General features: G+C 35.9%; 1 protein-coding gene across 1 annotated transcript in view; it reads right to left on the bottom strand.

Annotated features, from left to right (window-relative positions):
* Positions 1-11,934, bottom strand: part of LOC129253585 (zinc finger protein 629-like) — a 53,360-nt gene extending 41,426 nt beyond the window's left edge. Inside the window, exon 1 of the mRNA XM_054892015.2 lies at positions 11,721-11,934. Within this exon, the coding sequence (XP_054747990.2) occupies positions 11,721-11,775 (55 nt within the window). The 5' untranslated portion in view covers positions 11,776-11,934. The remainder of the gene's footprint in view (positions 1-11,720) is intronic.
* Positions 11,935-12,221: the final 287 nt, after the last annotated feature.

Here is a 12,221-nt window from a genome sequence, read left to right as displayed (position 1 = left end):
GAAAATGCAGCGAAAACAGGGGCAGGGGTGGACTTTGGAAATGAAGGAATCTGGACAAATTTTACCTGGGACGTTGGGACAATTGCATAGAACTTTGCAATTGAAAAAAACCCTGTCTTAAAGGGGTACTTCAGCAGAAAATAAGTCTATCTAAAAAGAAATAGAGTGAAATTCACTGTACAAAATACTAAAAATAGAATGTGATATAGCAAAGTTATGAAATTTTAGGTTTAGCAATATTTTGTGAAAAAAAGTTATAGCATACAGTCATATGGAATAGGTGGGCAGATGTCATGTCCCCACTTTCCTTCTTCTAATATATTACATGAAATAATATATATTTTCTTACATGTACATGTATATGTGTGGATCTCCCTATAAAGTTGCAATTTTTATCTTACACCTTTAGTCAGTAGACTAGTCAATTTGAATACATGTAAATCACACCAAAGTAATAAATACTTACATGTATGGGTTGCTTCTTCTTCAAACAAAAATTGGGCTGTTGGATCAGATCATAGTTTTATACAACGGGTCTCTCATAAGCCATGTCTATATCATATACTTGTAATTAAACCTCATTGGTTATCACTTTAAAAGTTTAATACAATATAGAATACAATATATAAAAATACAATCTCAAAGTTTTCACTAAATATTGTCTATATTCATTGGTTTTCCTCATTCATTATTGTAGGCCTACATGTTCTGTATAACTGCAAAGAGTTTTTTTAATTCATTTGTTAGGATAAATACTTGTTTGTCAATACTTTTTTCATATTTTTCTCATTTGAAATATACAGATGTCCCGATGATCTTTAAAAAATAAGAGGTGAATACCTTATCAAAACTTGATCCTACTTGCATCCCCCCCCCCCCCCCCCCGGTTCTTTATATTTCAACCCTTTGACTTCGTCAAATCAAAGTTCTATAAAAAAATAAATAAAAAAAAGACTAAAAACAAAGTTGGATCAAAAGAGAAAGCTCTCACATGTTCTGTACAGTCCAATGTAAAAATCTGCTACTTAAAATAATTTTTCTATCAGCAGACTTTAAAATATGAGGAGCAAATTGCGATGCAATACCAGGAAAATAATTTTCTGGTCCCACTCCTGCCCCATTCCTTATCAAAATAACAAATTGGCAAGTTATACAGCAGTTCAGCAGTACCATTGTTTAGGTGGTTTCAGACCGCCTCGAAGTTCGCCAGTTCCAGGTATTCTCTGATCGGGAAATTTACCCCGATCAGAAAATACCAGGTATTTTGGCGGTCTGAAAGCAAACTACGCGTAATATCCCCGAAAGAAAATACCCGATAAATAGTAGGTACTTGGCGAAATTACGAGAACTTTCACGGGGATTTTTCCAAGGTCGTGGGTATTTTGGCGGTCTGAAAGCAAATTACGGGAACTTTTAGCCCAGCGTGTCGTTGGGTGCGGCGCCGTGCATGGGTTGCTGCTGGGCTAGTGATTTTGAATTTCGCGCCTTGCTGCTTATCAGACCATACTGCGCATGCTCGTAACTTCAGGAACTTATCCAGAAGGGTGTGTTTCAGGGCGGTGTGAATGCAGGAATAATTAATGGGTATTTTTCAGCCTAAAAAAGTTCTCGTAATTTAACGGGGATTCTTGTGATCGAGGCGGTTTGAAACCACCTTTTGTTAACTTGTTAAGTCATGAACTGTATAGGCCTACAACAAAACAGAAAAGAAAAAAGGATGGAGTTTGGCCAAAATTTGATATCTTTTGTTATACTTGACCTTTGATTTGGGTGACCTACATTGTATGTATCTTAACTACACCTTTCCCACCAAGATTTCATTCTTACTTGGCAAAGTTTTTCTGAATACACTTTAATGATAAATCAACTTCTGTCCTTCTCCAACATGTGTTCAATTTAAAATCTCAAGGTTACTTTATACAAAAAAGCCTCTTGTTGTACATTAAATACAAAAATGTACTAACACTGCTTTTAAAAAAAAGGTGTTTGTTCGTATCACCAATAAGCAATATTATCTTTCCATGCAAATTTGTGAACACAATATGATTTATGAAAGATGCATACATGGGAGGGGGCTCACTAATTCGAATTATTATGTTTCCCCTTTAGAATTGTTGTAAGGTTTACATACTGAAGACATTAGAATACAGTCCGACCTCTCTTATCCGGACACGTTGGGACCAGCACCAATCCGGATAAGGGATTTATCCGGATCTGGGAGACCCAATATTAAATACATGCAGCTGCCTCCGCAATAGAAGCTGCACGTAGTCTATTTAGTGGGCATACACAGACAGTATTCACTGCAGTGTCAGTGCAAATTATCGGCGGTATTTTTACGGAAATAAAATCGATTGGTGGCCAAAACTGTTGGATAATTTACCTGCTCAAATGATTGAGGAATAAATCGAGCATACTTCGAAAGAAAGAGAATGAATGACTCGATGAAACTAAGTTTTACAATAAGATCATCGCGGCGGCTATCGCAGCTTCGCAATGTCAGCCATTGTTACACTGACTGTAGGCTTAAACATGATAGATGGCGCTGTCCATATTGAGGCCTAGTGTTAGCTAGCGAGACATGTGTTGTTTTTCCCGGGAAACAAAAAGAGAACGTGATGAAATGTTTACATTGCGCCCCATTTTCCTGGAAAATTATCCTGCCTAAGTTCTTTCGGTGATTTGGGCGAGATATTTTCATGAAAAATAATGTTGTTTTAGGTAGACTATATTGAAAAATATATGTAATCAAAGGGAGTTTGCATATAGGATTGAGTTAAGATTGCCATCTCAATTTACTCACGTACTAGATTGAATTAAAAAAAAAAATCTCGGCAAATGTGCGTCCGGATAATAGAGAGATCCGGATAAGGGGAGGCCGGATAAGAGAGGTCGGACTGTATTCTGAAAGGGGGCATATTCCTGCCCTTTAAATATAAGCTTTCAGGTAAAGTTTTACGACCTCTGGTTATTGAATAACTAGAGGATCAGGGGTTAATACAAATAGAAGAAGGGGTTGGGCATTGCCAACAGCTTACAAAACAGGGACTGGGGGTTACATGTAGCATGGACCTAATAGTAAACATCTCTATGCATGAAGCAAGGCCCAATAGGTATTGTGTATGCTCAATAATGAAGGCAGCTAAAACAATGGGCCCTTCTGTGTCTATATCTGAAAAGAAGTACAGAAGTCTGGAAAATATATTTCTTGGGATCTAACTTAGTTTTAACATCCAAGTTTTTTAGGCCTATATACATATTTTTTCTAAATCATTAAAATGGTCTGCAAAATCAAATTAAACCATTTTTTGCATTAAATGTAAAGTCCACCCAGTAAAAAGTTGATTTCGATAATAAGAGAATCAGACAGGCATAATGCTGAAAATTTCATTTCAATCAAATGTTGAATAAAAAGGGGTTTTTTTTGGGGGGGGGGTTATTTTCAACACAACAGTTGTATGCACATCACAGTTATACACAAATGAGAGAGCTGATGATGTCATTCACTACACAAACATGTATTTCTTTTGTATTTTATTGTATGAATTATACAATATTTCAGTTTTTACACATTTGACAGTAAGGAATCATCTTGATCAAACCAAGTTTGCAACAATGGCAATCCCTCATATTTAAGGAGGAATCAAACCCTATTTCACATTATAATTAGGAAAAAATGAGACATTTCATATTTCTTATACAAAAGAAATAGTGAGTGAAATCATCAGTTCCTTCACTTCACATCCGAGTTTGACGAATTTGTTTGTACGTATGTCCATTTGATTTTTCTCTTTTCATTCAAGTTCAAAAGGGTGGACCTGCTCTTTAATAATATACATGTTCATTTCTGTTGAGAAACAAAATCATTGAAAGACAGCTCAAAATAAGTCTAAAAAGACAATTTTAAAGGGCAAGTCCACCCCAACAAAAAGTTGATTTGAATAAAAAGAGAAAAATCCAACAAGCATAACACTTAAAATTTCATCAAAATCGGATGTAAAATAAGAGAGTTATGCCATTTTAAAATTTCGCTTAATTTCACAAAACAGTTATATGCACATCCTGGCTGGTATGCAAATGAGGAGACTATGACGTCATCCACTCACTATTTATTTTGTATTTTATTATATGAAATATGAAATATTCTAATTTTCTCCTCATTGTCAATTGATACAACGATTAATTCCTCCCTGAACATGTGGAATAATTAGCATTGTTTAATACTATATGGTTCAGTCAAGTTGGTCCTTATGTCAAATCTATAAAAAATGAAATATTGTATAATTCAAACAAAAAAAACAAAAGAAATAGTGAGTGATGGACATCATCGACTGACTCGCCTAGTTGTGCATATCACTGTTTTGTGAAAAATAAGCAAAACTTAAAAATGTCATAACTTTCGTATTTTACATCTGATTTTGATGAAATTTTCAGCACTATGCTAGTTTGATTTTTCTCTTTTTATTCAAGTCAGCATTTTCCTGGGGTGGACTTGACCTTTAAGAGCCAAGAGAACCTCCCCCCACATATTATTTTTGTGTCACCTTTGGCTCTCCATAGTTAAACCACTACTTTAGACCAGCGTTAAAATCAAATCTGAGTTCAGAAATCATGATTCTTGGGTAAAAAAGTGGTGCATAAACACACATTGTCCTTGATTCAAGATCTATATTGAATTAATGCGCCCCTGTCCTTCGGATTCCATGGTCCTATCCTCACTACCAAATCTCAAAGATAGGAATTTTATGGTCTTTTTGTACATATTGCTCCCTCACATGTACAAGGAGGCCTGTACAGTATGGATGCAATAGTCTAGTACATCTAGGGCTAATATAACAAGAAAGACAATCAAGAACTTCATTTTGTCAGCCACGGCTTTAAAATCCACACCCATATCCTCCCCCAACCCAGAAGTCCAAATAGCAAGCAAAGAGCAAATATATTTCCTTCCTCATATTTTTCTACCCTATGACAGACAATTTCTATCATCACAGTTTGAGAGTCAATATATACATTGTAAGTGACCCCACCTATTTTAGTTGTTCTTAATTGCAAAAAACAGTTGTCTTCACATACTTTAGGAGACACTGCATATTTACATATTTCTATTTTTGGCTAATGTACAATTATACATGTACTTCTCTATGGTAGAGATAAACAAGGAAATATGACCCCCCCCCCCCCCCCCCCCGACTAAAGCACTAAACTTAATGCAAGTCACTTCAAAACTCTTCTATTCATCACATAAGATTTCAATCAGCACTTACAATTCATTTCAATGTTGGGAATCTTTTCTTTTTTTTTTGTTCAAGAAAACAATACCTCAGAAATATCCATCAATTAATCACGGTATAAAGAAAAGAACTAAATTGTGTCTGCAAATTAATAACAAACCTCATGCCATTTAAAGTTCCCCTTTAATACAAATCTTTATATCTTTATTAGTTTTTTTTTACAAAGAGGATATACTGAATAAAACTTTCAGAAATAAACAATTATTATCATATATTAAAATGTTAACTGGCAATCCCTTTCTATGCAATTTCTTCTCATGAATATAAAATATGGCTCATTCTCTTTTTAGTGATATTTCTAATTGAAAATGCATAAAAACACAAATAGGAATATAATTCAACTTACACCTATTCATCACTTTAATAAGCCTATTGCTTCACTGGAAATATGAAGTAATATATATCTAAGCCCAATACTCAAACGGATCTTTCCTGCAGAGGCTTATCCCTCCTACTTTTGGATTCTAATATCATCTATGCATATTTAGATTTAGAGCAGTTTCTGCACATATATGAAGCTGTAGATCAAAATATAAAAATAAAATGATGGAAAGAATAGTTAAACAACAATAGTTTAACCCTGACCCTGTATGATACCATCCAGTAAGCATTGTCTCCCGAACCTCTACCTATTTTACCAACTGACCTTGAACAGTGAGGTTGATTTATCACGCACAATCATCCTTTATTCAAGTTCATTCTAATATTTTGTAATATTTGTTTGACAAGCTATAAGGGGCTCGAAGGACAAGCACATAATAATAGCCAAACCAGACCGAGGTGGGGTTAGACATTCTTTCCCGCTTTTGTCCTATCCCCACCAACCCCTGTCCCAAACAAAACAATGTCTATCTTGCAAAATTGTATAAAGTTAGCAGGGGGTAAAATTTCTACTGCCAGAACCACGAGCAAATAAGATTTGTGTTTGGTCATAAGTAAAACATCTTTAAACCAATAATGTTTCTTTTCATATTAAAGGAATACTCCAGGCTGAGGATAATATGATTTGAACAGATTTAAAATCAGACTAACAAAACACTGAAAATTTGATCAAAATCGGACAATATCAAAGTTATGACATTTTAAACTTTGCATTATTCTGTTGAAATAGTTTTAGGCTTGCCTTCATGAATATTCAATGAGCAAATTGATGATGTCATATCCCCACTCGTTCTTTTGTATTTTATTACATGAAATTAGGTTTAATCATTTGTTTTTCCTTCAAAAACTTAAAACAGTGGATTGAAAACTGATTCAGTGCAATAGATATTCATTGCTGCAACTTATTTCATTATGAGGTAGACATATCATTCACACATGTATGAAATAATGAAACAATTATGATTTCATGCAACATAAGAAAAGGGAAGGCGGGGATGTGACATATCAGCCCACCTATATATTCATGACGAAGTGCATATCACTGTTTTCACAAAATACTGCTTAAAGGGATGGTCCGGGCTGAAAATATCATATCTAAATAAATAGAGTAAAATTCACAGAGCAAAATTCTGAAAATTTCATCAAAATCAGATAACAAATAACGAAGTTATGATTATCTAATTTCAAAGTTTATCAATATTTTGTGAAAACAGTTATATGCACATTGTCCTGAATATTCATTTGGTGGGCTGATGATGTCACATCCCCACTTTCCTTTTACTTATGTTATTACATGAAATAATAAATGTTTCATTTTTTTCATGCATATGAAATGTGTCTCCATCATGATGAAATAAGTTGCGGCAATAAATATCTAATGCACTTAATCAGCTGTCAATCCATTGTTTTAGTTCTTGGTAGAAAAATTTTGAATAAACCTAATTTCATATAATAAAATACAAAAGAACAAGTGGGGATATGACATCATCAGCCCACCTAATAAATATTCATACAGACATGCCTAGAACTGTTTCATCGGAATAATGCAAATCTTTAAAATTCAATAACTTCATTATTTGTCATCCGATTTTGATCAAATTTTCAGAATTTTGCTTTGTGAATTTTACTTTTTTATTGAAATATAAATATCTCCAGCCTGGAGTATCCCTTTAACTTTAAAATTCAATAACTTCGCCATGTGTTATCAGATTTTGATTCAATTTTCAGCATGGTTTTGCTCTGTGAATATATTCAGCGCAGAGCATCCCTTTGATCTATAAAAGGTGTTACTTATCAGTACTTCATCAGAATATTTGATAAATTAATAGGTACATACTTTCCTGAATAAAAAATATGTGTGCCATCTTCACAAGAGAGAGACCCAAGCCCCACCAAGATACAATACATGTAAGCCTCATCCCCTTCCCATATGACCTGTATATGAATGGTTTAAATATATGCATGTACTACTACTTTCCTGCCAAAGGCATTGACTTTCATCTGCCTTTCTTATGTATCTACTCTTTTCTATCATAATCGAATATATACACCACTGCTTTGACTTTGTAAAAATACACAAAGATACTGTGAAAGGGGCAAGAAGCACAATCCATGTCATGGTTGGTAAGAAATTTGATCACCTAATGTATGCTGTACTGAGTACCAGACAATCCTATCAGTGCCAAGAAAGCCCAGGTTAGGGAAGGGTCACATGACAAAGATCTATATCTTCAAGTGAGATTTAGTCAAACACAATACACACGTAGGTGAGAAAACTAGTGTTCACACAGTTTTTAAAAGCAATCAATAGGCTTACCAAATATAAACAGTAAATATCACCAAGTGAACAAGGGTGCAGAACAATTGCAGAATTACAGATTTGGGAGAGTTTAAAATCCATTTTCAAAATAAAATGGGTTTCAAATGACAAACATGAAACAGGGAAAGTGATGTATTCGCAGTCATGCTGCATCAGACGTAAGGCTGATGCAGCAGTCACATTTCCCCTAAGGCAGCCGTACGGCGGGTCCAAAATGGCCGTTTTATTCATTTTTATTCAAACCACCTAATTGTAACTGGTACAAAAAATGATAAAACGGCTGTTTTCGACTCGCCGTACAGCTGCCATGGGGGAAATGTGACTGCGCTATTACGTCATCAACATCACATTCGTAACTGCAGAGACTATAGCTGCAGCCTCTGCCTATATTATAGGCTAAAAATGAATGGACAGATAATCAAGACTAAATTAATACATAATGAGGATTTCCATATACAAGTATGTTATATACTGAATGTGTAGATTCTACAGAGGCTTCCAAGTAAGTTATAAAATGGGTGGGGGAGGCTCAGGTTCACTTTTCTCAAACAGTAATAAAGCCACTGGTGTAGTTTCCCAGCATCTTTTCTTGGTTTCAAGTTATTTAAGGTGTGTCCTTGACTCAAGACAGGGCCCCCTGGTATGGAAGGGGTGAAATCATGCTAGGGTTGGCTCAGAAGGGAAAGGTCAAGTCGAAAAACAGCTCAAATTATGAGCGGCCTGGGGTGCTATCACAGATGGTTTGCTGCACCCCTAGAAAGTGGGCTCCTACCGGGGGACCCCAAATTGGGGGAGGCAGAAGAGGGGGGAAATCAAGATGACCAAACTGCATCGTGCCATAATGGCACATACCGATCCAATACTCCAATAGAAACTGTATAAAATAGACACACGTACCAACCGCCTAAGCCACATTAATTGACATTCCAAACGAGTTAACAGATCAGCACCATCTTGGATTTATTCATCTAAATGATCTATGTACAGTGTACTCTGTAAAATTATGATTAGGACAACATGATTAAATTTATCAAACTGGTATGGAAGCAAAAAAAAAAACAAGAGTGGGAGCTAAGCAGAATAAAAGAAATACAATCTCATAAAGGGAATTAAGGGGATCCAATAACTGAGAATCTAACTGCTTATCCCATACCTCCCACCCCCCCCCCCCCCCCCGCAAAAAAAAAAAGCAGAAAATAAGAGAAGTTAATTTTTACGAATAAGAATTGTATTCAGGTATTTAAATGTAGTCGGCCTACCTCTCTATTCCAGTACAGTACAGTATGCAATCAAAATCAATCACAAGGGATTTTTTTTGTCCATAACACATTTTAACAAGCATGGCCTCATTAGCACACATTGAAATACCAAGAACAAAAAATCTCAATCAAATGTTGAAAGTATTGATTATTATCAAGATACCGGTACTTACATACCATAGTAATGTCAGTATAGGCGAACACTGTAAGAACTTGGACAAGATTCTTCATAAAACCATGATCTTATAATCATCTGATATAACCAAAATAGAATAGGATTCAATAGGTTATGAGGAAATTAATGCAACACAGTGTCTAAAAATATTTTTTTTAATGAAAAGTTGGAGAAATGCAGGAAACTGGAGATGAAAAGAAAATGAGACATCTAAAATGGGGCTCCAGTTCTTTGGTACACAACTCCCCTGCTGAACCCAGAGGTGACCCCCTGTGACAGGGGTCAAAACACCCCCAGAATTTGAACAAAGGAAAGGTCATGGTAAAGAATTTGTGCATTCATGAGAGCCAGGTATCCATTACCCAGCCCCCTGCCAGGAGTTGGGGTTGTCTCACCATAGCCTGGTCCTACCCAGCCATGGAAGGGTTTGGAAATTGACTGATAATGTAAGGGGTCATATGTTAACAGAATTTCTTGTTCTTGGAGGCGTGACCCACACTCAAAACATGCACAAAGCTATGCAATACACACTGACAGTCATAGTCAGCAAATCTACAAAAACAGAATGACAAGTTGTTATTTTAAGTAACTTCTGTAATGAATGGGAGAAAATCATATTCATCTACAAACTTGGTCCCAAATTATATCATGAATCTACAATTGTTATTGATTGCCTCATTACATTTAATTGACATCTCACTCTGCTTTGAATACAAATCATTTAAAAATATTACTGACATCAACAGCTTCTATATTCAATGTCTCATAAAATCATAATTCAAAGACACTGATGAAGGAATGTATGAATGATAGAGGTGTAGGCCTATTTGATCAAGTTCAAGATTTGAAAGTGTTCTAAAATCTAAGTAGTCAACAAACTTCACTCATTGTTAAAGTAACTACCAACAAACTGCCACCTTGCTTTTGAAAGGGGCTCTTAATTGTATTCATTGCAAAAAAATATCACAATCCATTAATTTTCATTTTATCCATCAACACTTTATGGTACAAGTCTCAAAACTGTTCTTGAATACACCCCCTGACTATACATGGAACCCAAGTGAACACGTAGATTTGTTCTTGAACAGTCCAATCAATGACCCGAGAATTCATTTTTCTCTGAATGAAAACCCATTGCAAAAGGTAAGACTAAAGCCCACATGTAAGGTGTACATTAAAATATACAAATTGAAATTTCATTATTCTACATGTAACAACTTAATAATATATATATATATATATATATATATATATATATATATACATGAAATTCCCCTTTACCTGATTTGAATGACAAGGACAATATATTCATTTATGAAAAGATATGTAGCCCTTTTCCCCCCATGCCCATGCATTGCACCTGTTATCTCTTTCCCCTTGATATAAATTTAAAAAGGGTGAATCCTCCTCCTTTAACTAATAATTCAAAGGGCTTTATCTGAGCTCAAAATTAAATTACATCAACAGCATTGTCAGATTTGTTGGAAAAGTTTACAAGACAGCTAAAAGGCTCAGTAGGGTGGAGAAGTTCATGCTAGAAAACACATCTTCTTTCCAAGTTTCTCACCCTTGGAAAGACCAGTAAAAACCACAAGGGAACATTTACATATTAGGCCAAGGTCAAAAACTGCACAAGCCCCAGTCCTTAACTTTTATTCCCATTCCCCGTCTCTGTTCATCACCACTTGTGACTTCCCGATTTCTCCATTTGATGTTTGCAATGAGATAACACAGGTAAAAACTGGGAAAGAAGAGAGCAGGACTGATCTTCTACTAAACATTGATTGCCACTTGAAAGCCTTTTAACACTAACAAGTACCTTTTCACCCCTGCTGGGCTTTCTAGAATCCTTGCCCCCTTTTCTGTCATAGGGTCCTGCCTGGAATAAGTAATGCAAGACAGCTCAGCGCACATAGCCAACAAAATTGAAACAGAATTCAATCCCCCATCTTCTGTTACAAATGTGTTCTGCTTTGGTAAGTTTGGAGGATTTTCCAGACCAGGAATAAACCTCTCTCACTCTTCTGGGTTTTGCATTTCCCCGCAGAGAGCGACAGGGAACTGTCATTCGATAAGTTCTTGACGTATGAACAAAGAAATATGACCCACTTTGGGGAATAGAGATCCCATCCCCACCTAACTGCATGAGAGATCACGGTAAAAATGATCGGGGTGGCTCACTCACACAAATCACAACACACCTTATCAGCAAAACATTACAAAATATATCTTATTTCCAGAAAATGTTACAAATAATCTACAAAAAAAAGAAAAATTCCCGTAGTGCTTACTTGTATCTTGCTCATCTTTATGCGTTTGTTGTTCTGATGACCCCGGCTGCGCCATTTTTCGACCAAAAGTGGGGTCGAAATTCGCTGAGAGGGGGCAGCTCCTGTCGCTTGTCAGGCTGCGCTGGACTTGGTTAATGAGTCTTGCGAGCGTTTGCAATGTATATGTACGGGCGGCTTTCGGGGGCAGCGATCTTCGTATCTGCGATGTTGCTCGAATGTCGAGAGCAGAAGAATGATTAACGTGTGTAGTTCCGGGTGTGCTAGGTAAGAATGGCTTCTCATTGAGTAATGGTACGTGGATGTTCATAAACACGCTAATATTTTAAGTGCTAATAAATGCCTTGATCTGCACGTCCATAGCCAAAAATATTTGGATGATAATTCTGATTCAGTGGCATTCCGTTACAATTGAAAACTATCCGCACTTCTGTACGTACGGTATACGGGAGGTACATCAATAGGCCATCTCTCTTTGCACCCACCAAGCCATCATTTCAGAGT

This window comes from Lytechinus pictus, chromosome 2 (assembly GCF_037042905.1).
Source record: "Lytechinus pictus isolate F3 Inbred chromosome 2, Lp3.0, whole genome shotgun sequence".
NCBI lineage: Eukaryota > Metazoa > Echinodermata > Echinoidea > Temnopleuroida > Toxopneustidae > Lytechinus > Lytechinus pictus.
Note: the sequence above shows the minus strand (reverse complement) of the source record. Positions and strands in the feature narration are given on the sequence as shown.